Here is a 16,589-nt window from a genome sequence, read left to right as displayed (position 1 = left end):
CTTATTCGGCACTCCGATTGGATCACTGTGTTGACAGAGAGAAAGGCAGAAGGAAAAGCAGAAAGAGGAAGACCAAGGATAGAATATCTAGATGCAGTTATGAAGAAGAGACCTTATCAAAGTATAAAACAGCTCTCCACAGGAAGAGAAAAGTTTTAAAATTTGCATGTTGTTCACCAACCTATAATTGAGGAGAAAAAAAGAAGAATGTTATTTTTCCTTGGCAGTACACCAAAATCAATCCCTACAAATATACTTACCCACCTAGGTTTTGAAGCTATTTTAAAATTCGTAGCACATGTACTACGTACGAGTGTAAACACACGAAGGCAGTTGTATTATTTTAATTAGTATCATAGTATAAATGAGCATATATTACCAGTCTGAACTGCACTAATTAACATCCACAATTTGGAATAAAAACTGACCATCTGAAGCAAAATCTTATTCACATTTAAGAGAAATAAATATGGTGATTTGATATTAGACTACTACCTATGGGTAACAAAAGCAATTTACTTCCGGTTGATTGATTTGGAGTTTACTGAAACTGATGTTGTATGAGACGTTGACTTACGTGGGACCCAAACGACATAAGGTTCCACCAGGAATCGAATCCGCGTCTCCGCTACCACGTAGTTCCAGTTCCCTTGTGGAAGCATGATAAAACCGTAAATTCGCTAATATAATACAAATGTAATTGCTAAGAAATAGTATTACAAACAACAAAAAACATTTCTGTAGCAATGATTTTGAGGCTACGGTGGCTCAGTGGTAGAGCGCTTACCTCTGGTACGTGGGGTCCCTGGTTCGATCCCGGCCAAGTAAGTTTGTGGTGGACAACATCGTGTCCGTGGATAATCTCAGGGCACCTGTTTCCCCTACATTCTCATTCCACCAATTCTTCCATCCTCATTCACTTGCCTTAAATCCGTCTTTCCTAGCCTAAAGGAAAGAATTCTAAGACGTTAAATTGAAAAAAAAAAAATCATTTTATTTCATTTTCGTGGCTACGATTTATATTGACCAATTGCTAATATGTCTCTCAAATTGTAAAGAAGTATTTTTTTTCCTTCTTTCACAAAATGTTTTATTTGTATCCGTATTACATTAGCACCAGATTCACTACGTTTAAAACCAATATATATATATATATATATGCCGATGAATTTTCAATATACGACAGAGTGAGAAAAGTATGAGGCAGGCAACAGAATATGAACTTTCAAGGGGCTAGAAGACGAGTTTAGAAAATAAAAAAGAAAATCTTTAAGTTTTACGTCCCACGGTTACACCGGCTAGGCTAAAGGAGACGGTGATGATGAGAAATGAATGAAATGGTGGAATGAACGAAGTGAGAGGAAACGGAAGAACCCCGAAAAAAACCGCACATGGTGTTTGTCCACCACAAAGCTCACTTAGTGCGAGCTGGGACCCAACCAAGGACTCTATGCACTAGAGGTGAACGCTCTACGACTAGGCCACCGCGGACCTCCGGTGCTTGGGGTCCCTGGTTCGATCCCAGCTCGCGCCGTGTGGACTTTGTGGTGGATAAACACCGTGCTCGTGGGTTTTCTCGGGGTTCTCCCGTTTCCTCCCACTTTCTTCATTCCACCATTTCATTCATTTCTCATAATCACCGTCTCCTTTAGCCTAACCGGCATAATCGTGGGACGTAAAACTTAAAGATTTCATTTCATTTCATTTAGGCCACCGCGGCCCGAAAATAAAATTAAAAAAAAAAAAAACAGAAAAATGATACACTTGTAACTGTAATAAGATGACTTAAATATTTTCAATCTGCATTATTTTAAAAATAAACTAATACAGTAGACTTGTAATTTAATAAAAAATAATCCTGCTAGTTTATCTAAAATATTTCTAATGACAGAACATTATAGATGACTGAAGTGTATTTTGAACTACCAAAACAAGAGGTCTTATTAACATGAAATGAAATGGAATGAAATTTCTGAGTTTTACGTCCCACGGTTATGCCGGTTAGGCTAAAGGAGACGGTAATGTTGAGTAATGAATGAAATGGTAGAATGAAGAAAGTGGGAGGAAACGGGATAATCCCGAGAAAACCCACGCACACGGTGTTCGTCCACCACAAAGTTCACAGGTCTTATTAACACTATTTTTATGAACAGTAAGTATCTTACTTGTTGCTTTCTTTTCATTATTCCACTAATTTGTTCGTAATTTGCAGTACGAAACGCATTATAAAACTACCTCCTGAAGCTGTTTATACGACTGTCCAGAGGGGACACGACATACGACGTTACACAAATAATAGATTGCTTTTCTTTGTGTGACACTAGCAGTGCATGTTTGCATTGTTTGATGCTTTATAGCTCAGTATCCAAAAAAATATTATTCTATATTTTTGGTATTTGGTATTGAAGGCTAGTTCTAATGCAATGGAATATTTTAATCAGAACCTTTTGGTCAGAAAAGAAATGTCTCGTTTGATTCAAGCCGAAAGTATCCCGTAATTTATTTTTTTGAAACACACGTATGTATGGCTATGTATTATTTTCATGTAAGTCAAGAGAAAATTTTACCAAGCTCTGATTATTTCAGGGAACAAGTACTCATGAAGGCAAAACAAGTATAAATAAAAATGAAACTGACTATTTTTTTTAGTGACTTTAATAACTCTTAAACCACTCGACCGATCTCGATCAAATTTTCAACATGGATGAGGTTCAGACCTGGGATGTCTTTTTATCATTACACTTTGACAGTGCAACTTAGAGGAAGTGAGGGGTAGATATATAAAAATTACCGATATTAGTGTCGAATCTATAGTTTCGGGAGCAGTGCTTAAAGTGAGCCGGTATGAGCCGGTTATGCATCCGAAAGTTCGAAAATCGGCCGGTATGGCATACCGGTAAAAGTAACTGATTTAAATTGTAATTTGCGTGCAGAAAAGAAAAGATGTTACACATAGAAATAAGTATGACGTTAGCATTGAGTCAATTGTACTATCAAAGATTTCATTGCTGCTCCTTGGAAAGTAAATATCAGTTCCCTATTACCCTATTCAATAGCAGAATTTGTGCTCTTGATTTTTCAACATTTCGGCGAGCAATTCCACCCCTCACCCACCAAAAAATTCTAACTACCGTACCGCCCGCCTAAAATGTTAAACTTGGATCTGCCCTGTCATTGACAGGACTCGTTTTTAAATACAAAATGATTATTTTCACATTGTACTTCAGTGTTTACAATTACCAGGCTGTCCCAAAAGCTCTGCACCATACATGAAGGAAAATGAAACACGAATACCAGAAGCAAGACAAACCTTTATTCAGGAAAGTACAGGCCATCATGTTCGATGACCTTCACTCATCTTTGAGACAACAGTTCAATCTCATGGTGATACCAGGTGTCAGGCTTAGAATTGAAAAATTCGTGACAGGCAGCATGCATTTCATCATATGAATATAATTGCCGATCACACAAGAAATGTAAGAGAGAGCGAAACAAACCATAATCTTAGGGTGCAACATCTGAACTATAAACAGAATGAAGTAACAACTCAAATACGTCAAGTTCAGACAGGGTGTTGGTCACTTTCGAGACCGATAACAAGGAGCATTGTCAATTTACAGCAATAAGCTCTTCCTCCTCGTTAATGCCAGATATTTCTCGTTCAGAATGGCATACACTCGGCGTAATTTTTCAGAATACAGTTCACCTGTTACAGAACGACTCTCTGAAACAAACCCAAAATGGATTATCCCGTCAATACACCATCAAACACACAACATGAGCTTTTCCCCAAATCTGTCCTATTTCACATTGTCCAGGGCTTCCTGTCCTTTTTTCATCCGCTGTTTACGTGTGTCAGGGTTTCTCAAAAACACCGATTCTCATCTCCTGTCACAATTCTCCTCCAGAAACGAAGATCACGCAGGTTTTCTTAAACAAATTCTAGCAAGTTGCCATCCGGGCTGGACCTGCTCCTCTGTCAGTTCATGAGGTCTTTGTTGGGGCAGTTTATTAACGTAATGCATGGCATGCAATCGACTGCTTTCTGCCGATTTGGATGCCGCAATCACTCTTGCTAAAACACCTGTACTCGATTGGGGTTCAACACTCACAACATCTTGCAGAGGGCCGTTAATATCCATCGCAGGTCTACCCTTACGGACTTGTTCGCGAGGCTTAAATCACCCGCAGTAAGTTTTGTGAACCAACGGGTAGCTCTCGATCGATCCAGTATTGCCTTGTTCTCTACACGACAAAGAACACCGTACAAAAGCACTATATTTTCTAGTCTGTCCGATTTTGGTGATTTTTTGGATATGTTATAGCTGAGAACCCCCGGTCAATTGTTTATATGGGGGCAACTTCCTATGACCAATCCTGTGACCTCCAGAGGTCACCAAAAGTAACACCGTACAAAAAGCATTGCATTTCCTCGTCTGTTTGATTTTGGTGATTTTTGGATATGTTGTAGCTGAGAACCCCCCAGTCAATTCCTTATATGGGGCCAACTCCCTATGACCAATCCTATGACCTCCAGAGGTAACCAAAAGTCATACCGTTATGTGGACTATCCTCATTTACCGTAGCCCAGTATAACACATAACTATTTTTTGTATGCCAAGTTTGAACCAGTTCTAACAAGACCCGTTGTGTGACCTTTGGTGACCTCTGGAGGACACAGTGTTGATCATAGGGAGTTGACCCTATATAAACAATTTCCCGGGAGGTCCTCAGCTACAGCATATCCAAAAAACACCCAAATCGGACGTGTCCTTTTCTTCGCTGCAGCTTTTGCAGTTAGTTCTTTTTTCCATAAAAGTCGTAGCACAGCTCGAATTGAAATTTGGTCCTCATGTTGCCCTTTTTAACTTCATAGGAACACTCGCTACAGACGCAGTACTTGCCTTCACTTGATCCCACGAACCAGTCCTCTATGCCTGCCAACAGTTTTCACTGGTGGCGCCATCTATCCTTCCAAAGTTTTACGTCAAGCAGGTTAGTGTGCTGGTGGTCAGGACTTCCGGAACAGCCTGGTATAAGAAAAATACTGTTGACCACGAGACGAGACGAGACCAGAAGAAGCTTTTGAAAATGGAAATGAGATTGGAAAGAATCATTAAATACTAGTGGATTACAATAAAATAGAATGCAATACAACGGAAAACAACATTCATTGGATACTAGGCTAATTATAATGGCAAGTAAAACATTTACACATTAGTCCTCACTCTCTCCCTCTTTTTCTATAGATTTTCACGTCAAAATGGTGCAAAATGTAAGGAGTAGAGTTGCTCTTTAGGGTTCTGTCAGAATTACTGCTCTAAGTAGACATATTTGTTCCATACCGTCACCTCATCTGATGTCACTTTAAGCACTGTTCGGGAGTCGCTGAGATGAGCAGTGACACTTCCGATGCGGTTTAAATCCAAATTCAGTCCCGCAACTTGTGGGAGGGGAAGCGGGACATACATTAAAATGATTGAAAATGCCTAATATTAGTGCTGAATCCATAGTTTTCGGGTCGCTGAGATGAACAGTGACACTTTCTATGGCGTTTAAATTAAAATTCAGACCCGGAACTTAGGGGAGGGAGGATATATATAAAGCGCTTGGAGAATAAAGGTGTCATGTTACATTTTTTGAAACGTTGCATTCTGGCGGTTCATGCACGTGTTATATGTTAATCATGCCACGTAACACCTTATTTAGTGAGTCCTCGTCTGGGTGCAGGTGTTTAGAAAGGATGAAGGCGGTATGTTAAGGGACAAATTTATTAAAGTCAATTTTCCCGTATATTCAATTTATTACATAACACCTTTGTCCTCCAAGCGCTTCAATAAAAATTATCGAAAATGACCGATATTAGTGTTGAATGCATAGGTTTCGGGGTCGCTGAGATGAACAGTGACACTTCCGATGCCGTTTAAATCCAAATTCAGCTCACAATAGTAATATTTAATTTTTATTTATATAGATTGCTTATTATTTTTTGAGTTTTCATTATATTTTCTTTGCTTCTATCGAATTGAGAGCGCTTCAGTAGTAATGAAAAGAGACTGGCTCACGGAATTATAGGGCCGCGGTAGCTCAGTGGTAGAGCGTTCACCTCTGGTGCATGGAGTCCCGGATTCAAACCCTGATCCCGCCAAGTGAACTTTGTGGTGGACAAACACCGTGTGCGTGGGTTTTCTCGGGGTTCTCCCGTCTCCTCCCACTTTCTTCATTCTACCATTTCATTCATTTCTCATAATCGCCGTCTCCTTTAGCCTAACCGGCATAACCGTGGGACGTAAATTTAAAGATTTCATTTTATTTTCAAGGAATTATATTACTAATTTTTCTTATCTTAACTCGACGAAGCAGGTAATTGACGCCAGTAAATAAATAAAATAAAACTTGGAAGGAAACGATTAAACACAGCAGAAATTGTCAAGTACCTGAGCTCAGAAGTGTCTGAAGACATTACCAGCAGACTACAATAATGGTAAAGATATAAAAGCAAGAAATTTACGTACTTTTATAACTAAAAGCCTATTGGATAATAATTCTGGTCCCGACGCTAGGAGTGAACATCGGGTTTTTCCCGGTTGACCGTATACAAGCTTTGGTTTGCTAACTAGAAAGCTCAGTCAGTGTTGCCAGGTCCCCTGATATTCCAGGAGATTTCCTGGTTTTTCAAGTTATCTCCTGGTCTACTGATTTTTCTTTTAAAAATGTTGAAAACTCCTGGTTTTGCGCATGATCCGAAAGCTCTTAGAAAAAGTAGAGTTCAGAGACCAAAAGGAGTTCTTATCTGGAGATGAAATGTACTTTGCAGCAAAAGTTTCCCTATCCATGGCATCAAGAAATCTCCCAAATTATGGACTGCAAGATTTTTAACTCAGGTGTCTTGAATTATATATTGAAGCAGTACATCAAATTCGAAAGAGATATGAGCTCATCCGTGGCTAAGCGGTTAGCGTACATGATTTTGGCGTGGAATAACCGAGTTAAATTCCCTTTGGGACCTTATGTGGTTCGGATTCCACGTTAATTAGTAGGTCCACGTCTCACATAGCCTTGCTGTTGAACGAAACGTTAAACTCAACTCGAGGGAGAGAGATACGCTTCATGATACCGTCATGAAACATTTGGAAACATTGGGGAGATACCGTCATGAAACATGATTAGCCCATGAAATGAGATGAAATCGGCACAATCAATTGTTCCTTTCGTAGCTGACTTTACTAATGATATAGAATAGAGTAAATTGCAATAAGTAGACACAGAATGGCAGTTATTGCGAAACATAGATTTGTAAACTGAAAATAATGTTTCTGTTCAAGATTTTTGGATGCTTGTCAGGAGCGTCATTTCAGATTTTGCTTAGGGGGATTAGACTCTTTGATATAAGTAAAATTTCGTACATTTCATTGATTCACTGCTATTCTATTGATAAAATCAATAAAAATCTCCAACTCAGGGAGGGCAATTGCCCCTCTCCGCCCTCCCTAAATGACGTCTCTGATGTTTGTTATTTAAAAAAAAAGTAGATAGTCTAACCAGTTAATATTTCCGAATTTATCCACATTTGTTATGTCTTTGCTCTGCCTTCCTCAAGTATCACTGTAAAAAAAAGTGTTTTCAAACGTAAATTTGATGAAAGCGAAACAGACAGACTTGATACCCAAACTTTGCAAGGATTGCTGCACACAAAAAGTCTCACTTCTAACAACTCATGCTAGGATTCCCTGTGAATTGCTCTCTGACCAGCAGAGTCAATGTTAACATGTACGCAGATAAAGATGATTAGCCTTTTATTGGTAAGTATAATCATTGATAGCTTCACTGTTTGCCTTGTAAAAAAAATAATCATCCTAATTAACATCTTTAGATATTAAGTTTTATCTCCTGGATTTTTCCTGGATTTTGGATAAGAATTTTCCTGATTTTTCAAAAAAAATTGGTTGGCAACACTGAGCTCAGTGTGTTTTCGGCCTATGTGCCTGTTGGGCATTTTTTCGAAGAGCACCCGCAAAGGCGAGTAGGGTGCGTCATTTTCTCAGATTGCGAAAGAAGCGCTCCCCGTGAGAAGGTTGAGCTAAAGTAAAAGTTTGATTTTACGAATCATATAAAATATTTGTTAATATTTTCAAGTGTGTCTACAGTGTCGGTGCTTCCGTAATGGACGTTTAAGTTTGAACCAACGAGTAACAAGGAACCGAAGAGATCAATTAAGACGAACATCTTTTTCTATTAGTGAACAGTCGAATTGGGACCTCGAAGTCACATACATCGCTCCAAGCTCATCCCAGCCTCAGCTTAAAACTTCGAACCGACCTGTCATCTAGTGGATTCTATCCCAGGGACCCAACGACATCAGCTGACCGGTCGAAGACTAACTGTGAGTAATTAAAACATTGATTCTTTCACACAATACAGAAAGCCACCACTTCGTTACGTGTATTCGAGCAAAATTAATAAGAAAGATTAAAACAATCTGAGAACGTTCATAGTATTTACTTGTTTGTTTGCAATTTTGTATTAAGTCTAATTGTATAGTTTGGGAGCAGGAAAATTCGGTGTAGGAAAATTCGATGTAAGAAAACTCGGTGTAGGAAAATTCGGTGTACAGAAAATTCGGTGTACGGAAAACTTGGTGTGGGGAATGTTAGGTGTAAAGAAAGATCCGTTGTAGTAGAGCGTAGATTTATTAAAAACTGAACTGATGATAAATAAACGTATTAGTTTTAAGTTCAAACTTTGTGTAGAACGTACTTTTACTGTCTACTATAACAAATTTTAAAAAATTGTGATCGTCAAATAATTTGAATTCTAGATTTCGACGGATTTTAACATTTCATGGACCTTACATGACAAGAAATTTGTTTTTCGATGTCTCACCTCCGGTGCTTGGGATCCCTGGTTCGATCCCAGCTCGCGCCGTGTGGACTTTGTGGTGGACAAACACCGTGCTCGTGGGTTTTCTCGGGGTTCTCCTGTTTCCTCCCACTTTCTTCATTCCACCATTTCACTCATTTCTCATTATCATTGTCTCCTTTAGCCTAACCGGCATAAGCGTGGGACGTTAAACTTAAAAATTTCATTTCATTTTGTTTTGTTTTTCGATGTCCGTTCGTGTGATTTAGCGAAGCGACCATCGCTACCAGTCGACATTTAATTTAAACCTTAAATTTCCATGTTGTTTTGGAGGATGTCTCCTAGAACTTTCTACTTTCAAAAAAAAAAAATGTAAGTTACTGGACGGGTAAAGTTGAAAATTGTAAATTTTTCAAAAATGTTCTGATGATTTTATGTTTATTTTATAAATAATATTTAAATCTAAATTCTTCAAAAACGACATAGTTTATTTATGTTATTCAAAGGTGTAAAAATAAATGCCTCAACTAAAGTATCTATGCCTGATTGGAGAAGTCAATAAGGTTGCAGTACTAGTTTACCTTAACTTAAGCCAAACAAACTAAAATGTCTGATTCGAGGAGAAGTCAACTATTTGTACAACTATTATCTGATAAAACTATCATGCTTTATATTGCCCTTTCCACTAAGACTTTTGTGATCAATATATTTTTGCATCTTACATATGTATATACAGAGTGATTCTTTCAAAACTCACGGATTTCATTTGGCTCTAGAATTTCTAACTGAAGTCCGATTTTCATGCGGTTTGTTGCAAATCATCAAGAAAGGGTGGGAGATTTATGGGACTATGTTTACTGGTTTCAATTCATCCGGGGTAGTATCGAGCAGGCCGCAAGAAAAACAGCAAATATTCGCCATTGTACGTTACAGTTCGAATGAGATATTGGATATTTGAAGCGAAATTGAAAAATACAAATTAAGTGTTAGTGAGAATATAAATTAAGTGTTAGTGGTAAGATACATAAATCACATGTTGAATAGCCGGTTTCTCGCTACAAATGACAAAGAGATTTCTTGGGTGACTTAGTCGGTAAGTGACATCTTCCACAACATCCGCCAGCGGGGTCCGATGCTCCTCTGTCTTACTCACAAGCGATCCTCTTTCCTGCAATTTATTCACTAACGACCATATTATGTTCCTGTCTTGGGCAGAACGTGAGGCAAAGTTGCGTGCAAATGCCCTTTGCGTAGCAACAACAGATCCAAAAACTTTTTAACGATAAAATCACGTTGCTCCAAAGAGTACATTATTGTAACTGTGTCCTGATCATATTGATACAGTAGCACAGCATAATTCTCAATACAACAGCCCAGTTTCCTGTTTCTTATTGACCGTCGCGAGGTTGCCATCTAACAAACAAACTCAAATCTCCACACCGCACCTCACCTAATTCATATTCGGTACAGTGGCGAATATTTGCTGTTTTTCTATACGCGTGGCCGATATTACCCCAAATGAATTTAAACCAGTAAACATAGTTCCATAAATTCCCCAACGTTCCTTGATCATTTGCCACAAACCGCATGAAAATCGGACTTCAGTTAGAAATTCTAGACCCAAATGAAATCCGTGAGTTTTAAAAGAATCACCTTGTGTATGTTCTATGATGTACTATAGGAAAGGTTTTTTTTTTTTATTTGTGCCTATAACTATTCTCTGAAATTATAGTTGTAATTGTTTTATTTCTGACAAAAAGTGTCAGCTTTATTATGTGATGAAAAGTAGTTAATAGTAATACCTCGCAAAAGACATGCAAGAGGTATTGGACTCAAGGCAAAAAAATAAATTTGCTTTTCTTGAAATAGATAATAACATTTTATTCGTTACATGTTATGGTTTTCGTTTTCACAATATGAAGTGTCGTAAGTGGAATATTCAATATGTATTACACCGAATCTACCTTACACCTAAATTTCCCCACACCGAGCTTTCCGTACACCGAATTTTCTGTACACCGAATTTTCCTACACCGAGTTTTCTTACACCGAATTTTCCTACACCGAGTTTTCTTACACCGAATTTTCCTAGACCCGTATAGTTTATATCTAGTAATATTACATTTTTACATAGTTCAACTAGGTCTTGTGATTCATATTGTTTGGTGAACTCTTATTATTAATACTTTCGTCAAAATCCACTATTCATATATATTTTACTTTACGGTACTTATGTTTTGTTGACCTGTATGCCCAGCTTCAGTTTCAATAAGATATAAGTACGGAAGTGATTGTGCCCCGCCGTGGCAAAGCTGGGTAAATGCAAATGAATGTTAGGCTTATAGAATTTTCACACCGGCGGGGAAACACGATTACAACCTAAAATAACTAATTTTACTTTTACCTTGAGACTTTTTCATTACTTCCTCCAAATGCTGCTCAAATTTCTTATACAGTGGATGATTCTTAAGCTCCTCATCAGTTTCACTTAGATGCTTCGTCTTATCTTCAATCATCTGAAATAATGAACATGATATATTATAGGAAGAGAAGTTTATGGTCTTTCAAAAGTTTAGACCTCAAAACAGGCCCGTAGCCAGCCTCCAAATTTAGGGGGGTCTAAATGTAAATTAGGGTGGGCACACACAGAGAGAGACACAGATATTATACAATATATATATATATATATATATATATATATATATATATATATATATATATATATATATATATATAATGTCTGTCTCTGTGTGTGATGATGAATAATTTCTTATGCTCTTAAAACTAAAACTACAGCGTGAAGGAATTATTATTAAAATTTTCCCCTATAGCGTTAGTACAACTGTACCTGAAAGCTAGAATACTATGTGTCTCCTTTTTATTTTATTTGTTATGACAACAAAATATTTCTTCCGTTTTCTCATCTTCAAGGAAATAAAAAAAAATATTTGTTAAAAAAATAGTTGGCCGAACGAACCAATCATTAAAATTTCCAAAGAATTAGTACAGGAAATACGTTTTTTTTTTTTAATTTTTGATGACTGAAAAAATATTTGTGAAACTTGAAAACATCTAGAGAGTAATGAGATTTAATACTATCTTCAAAGAGATTCTACAGAGAAGGGTCTCAGAATCTTAAATCAATATTTTGAAATACATGTGGCCTAAACAAATATATGCATATTGGAAAAATGAAATTAACATTTTACCTGTATTATTATTTACATCTCCTTAGATATGAAACTTTATATTTCTTTAAATGTCACGCGCTTTATTTTACACTTGTACTTCTAAACATTTTTTGATCTTTTTTTATGGTGATGTTCGAAAGAAATAATGATATGTTTATGGGTTTTTGCTATCTACAAATTTATAAATTTCATAAGATTAAGAAACACAAACACAACACGCATATATACACTCCTCATGTTGGCACATTATAATAGAAACAAGTTGTACATTTGGACAATCACTAACAACACAATCACAGTATAAGTCTCCTTGTTTTGGATGCTGCCAATCTTAGAACAATTGTGTCCACATCGAAGTTTCTGGTGATGTCCTTGTAACTCAGCAAAACAAGATAGGCACGGTGCAGTTAATGTACAACTCCTTTTGAAAAAATGCCCTAACAAAGAAGGAATTCCTCTCACCTGAAGTAGTTCTATATAAAGGTTGACCGGCTTCAGGGCAGAAATTTAGTGAAGAAAATATTCAAATTTACAAACGTATAATTTCTAATTGCTTTCTTTTTAGTAACTGAAAAAATACTTTTTGCATAACAGCTGTGAGTTCCATTTTATCACAACACATTTCAATTTTTAGACGCCGTGGACTCCGTAGCCAGGTCACGCGGACCCCTGGGGTCCGCGGACTCCAGTATGAGAACCACTGCTCTAGACTCTTTGGAACATACTATCAACAATCATTTAGGATGATTGCTACTAAAGTCATGTTTAAGTAAAAATAATCTGTTATGATCTGGTACTCGAGCATTCAAATAAGAAATAACTCGAAAAAAGTTCCCTGTTCTAGCGCAGTTACCTTCTTTCTCGAAACGAAATTGATAAGAGAAGTAACAGTTCATTAAATTTTCTTTGTATAGTACAATTCATATCAAAGTATACATGAAATTCTTCTTTACATTGTACAAATAAGAATTCGAGATCAGTTGCTTTCGTAGGTACTAAAATGTTTAAGTTAAGAACTAATTATTTAAACAGCTATTTACTTATTTCTATTGAAGATATCTCTTCTTCAAAATGAAACTACATTAACAAATTGTTACTTTTGTGGGCTACCCCGTAGCCTCATGGGTACAGCGCTCGCCTTCGGCGCGTCTGGTTTCGGGTTCAAACCGTACTGGGAGTCCTCGGATTCAAACCGATAGTGATTTGGATGTTACTTTAAGCTATAGGTCCCGTTTCTTTATAGCCTCCCTGCTGAAGAGAGACGCTAAACTCCCTAACGCACCCTGTTTAAAGTCAAAGGTGAAATTTCAAATTTATAAAGCATTATACATATTATCATCCAATAAGGTTCAATTTTTAATTGAAAATTCTGTTTTTCCTATAAGTGCAACTACTACCTACGTTTAGTCCGCTGCATTTTTTGTTTACATACTAGAAGATTGCAAGGTATTCATTTACAAAATAGTAACTTTGCATGATTAGGCTTACGTCTAATGATCTGCTTGAACATTTGATTCTGGCACCAAAAATTGGCAACAATTATTAAATTATTTTAATATAAGTATCTAATTATTTACCCCCGATAAAGATTAAGTGAATCGAACTTATCTTTAGTTTAAAGATATACTCCCTATATTATTCTAAGTTATTTAACAAATAGTCAAGTAGCTGCTACACTACAATTCTCATTTTTCAAGTGAACTTCGGTGCATCTTCAGAAACCAGCATCGACCAACTTTCAATTACAACCATGTTCAACTCACAACACAACAGGAGTAAATACAATTCAGAAAAGAAAACTTTTCTTACTCCGTTATCACGTGACATAAAACGTAGTCAAAATCCCCCATCCCTCTCTCTCTCCATGTCCAATTTACACAAAACAAACCCATACACCTGTGTGATTATTAGAGCGAAGCAGTTGCGACCCCCTGTTGAGGGATGCTGTCTTTTCAATCTCTCGCATATTAACCGAAAGCCAATGACTCACAGCAAAAGGATGTTTTCAGTTGCAACTTCCAAAAAGAACAGGAAGAAGTAAACTCTTTGTTGTTTCTGAACACAAATACATGTTTGCCGATAGAATAACCATAAATTATTTTTCTCCTGCAGCAAAGGACGTTTGCACATGGAGCATTATATATATATAAACAGACCCACGCTCAAATAAATATTAGCAATTCAAAGAAGCGTAGCGCATAAATAGGCCAATACTTTAAATGAGGATAATAAAAGTAAATTTTAATGTAGCACTCTAAAGTACATTTGGAAATACAATTTCTTCCAACATTTCAGTCAGTGTTCGAATTAAATTTTCGAACGAGAGGGGGATGCTTATGTATTGTTGCTGTAAATGTAGAAGGCGAAAATTTATGTTACTTCTGTGATACGAGCCGGACATAAATTTTTACCGAAGGGGAATTTCCCCGGCATCCCCCGTTAATTCGAACTATGATTTTAGTTAGGGGGGCTGCAAAAAATTTAGGGGGGCTGAGCCCGCCCTAGCCCCCCGTGACTACGGGTCTGCCTCAAAAGAACAAACAATGCAGTGACATTCACGAAATACTGAATTTTCATTTACGTGTTGAGAATCCACTACATTCCCATACTTTGTCCTAGAAAACACGGTGATTCGGTGTAGAACAGTGGGCATTATGCCCGGTGTTTCTCTCGGGATTTTCCCGTTTTTCTTCCTCATTCTACCAATTATTCCGTAATTATTCACTTTTACTGATCATCTGTGTGCTCTACCATACAGGACACTACCATACAATAATTGCCATAAAGATTTAACGTTAAAAGATTACATTGGTATTGTAATATAATTGGTTCTGTATTACCGAGTGTAAGTATTCTCGTTAACAGTAGAATGAATCATAACTTGATCTCTATATAGAAACTTTTCATGGGTAGAATTAATTCCGTAATTTTGTTGAACAATATGGACCTCACAGTAACTTACAGTTTTACTAGGAACTGTCATGCTTTTTGTACGAGATTTCGACAAACTGTACCAAACATTATCATCATCATCATCTCTTGCAGCCAACTGAGGGTGCCTTCCATTTCAACTGACAAAAAAAAAAAAAAAAAAAAAATGGTACCATCTCAGATATTGTTGAAACTTTTTAATAGCAACTAGACATGTTTTTAAGAGACCCATATTTTTTATGTTTTGTCGAAAAAATTTTCCCGCCAAGTAATGGGCCATCAAAGACGGGGAGTATAATTTATGAATTGTAGAAGACATGGAAAATGGTCAACTTCGGAGCCTCACCATTCAGCAATGGAGACAGGTAGAGTTATAATTCTTGTCGTCGTATGTACATAGGGATATAAGTAAACTATATTTTATTATAGTTTGGTTTGCGCATGCATATCTTTTTGTACATAAATTAACAAATGAACGTCAGTTTATCTGAAAAGTCGAAGTTTGTGAATTCTTTTCGAGCACTTCCGGTTCGAATTTTAAAATTCTGATTTCACGGTTGGTAAGACCTATTTACGCGCTTTCCGAAAAAAAAAATGTATAGCTCCTGTATGCAACCGTTTCGTCGCAAAAAATTCGAGAAATTGTCAAATTTTCAAAAATCGCCATTTTTGGGCGCCATTTTCTCGAAAACACCATTTTAAAAAAATCTGAAATTTTGTCAGATGGTTCAAATTTACATGAATAATAAACACACCAAATACCATTCTCGACCAATGCCTCATGAATTAACTACAGCCTCTAGAAGTTAGCGATGTTTCGTTAACTTTGATTTCACAATTGGCAATACTGGAAACAATCAAAGTGCAACAATTTGATGATGTTTGTGATTCGCATTCATAAATAACGAACAAAAGTTGTTTCCAGAATGTTTTTTATTATTTTGATCAAAAATGCTCTCTGAAATAGTAAAATGAGTCTCCCCTCCCCCCTACTCATCTATTTTCTTAAACTGAAGTAATCTGAGGTGGAAACTACAATTACGAAACACACAAATTTTAAGTTCACTTTCTGAAAATGGTCTTCGGAAATAAAATTTTACTTTTTTCCCCCTCTCTTTCTTTCTTCATGAAGCAATCATTTGCTTGCTTGGTGTCTTCACTAACAGCATGTAACCGTGCAGATGCTTCAATAGGTGTTGGTGCACTCACAACTCGTAGCACATTGCCGATAGTCAGAAAACACTTATTTTCACTTCTCTTATGCTCTTCTGGACACCTGTATGCCGCTGAAGGTCCATGTGAAAGCATAAACAATACTTCAACTTCACATCGTTCATGAGTTATTCATAATATTTCTGCTACCCACCACTGGTTATCTAATATGCATGTAACATAAGTTCCTTTTTGCAGACTTCTTAAATCTACTCTTTGAATTGCAGAAGCTCAATTTTGGGGGAAGCATGAAGATAGTTCATGGTGACCCGTTACTGCCATAAAAACTTCACCATTTTCCGAAAGCCAAAGGTGACTTCGTTGAATACCGGTTACCGGTCGCATACTTTCCCTTTTTTCTTCCGGAAGTCGTCGAATTCAGTTCCAGGTAACAAA

At 37.0% G+C, this 16,589-nt stretch overlaps 1 protein-coding gene across 1 annotated transcript in view; it reads right to left on the bottom strand.

Moving 5' to 3' along the window:
- LOC145683806 (E3 SUMO-protein ligase NSE2-like) overlaps positions 1–16,589 on the bottom strand; it is a 106,591-nt gene that overhangs the window by 11,188 nt on the left and 78,814 nt on the right. The window contains exon 4 of the mRNA XM_081755397.1: positions 11,264–11,375. Within this exon, the coding sequence (XP_081611523.1) occupies positions 11,264–11,375 (112 nt within the window). The remainder of the gene's footprint in view (positions 1–11,263; positions 11,376–16,589) is intronic.

This window comes from Thermobia domestica, chromosome 4 (assembly GCF_964235325.1).
Source record: "Thermobia domestica chromosome 4, izTheDome1.hap1.1, whole genome shotgun sequence".
Classification (NCBI taxonomy): Eukaryota; Metazoa; Arthropoda; class Insecta; order Zygentoma; family Lepismatidae; genus Thermobia; species Thermobia domestica.
This window is presented reverse-complemented; position numbering and strand designations above follow the sequence as displayed.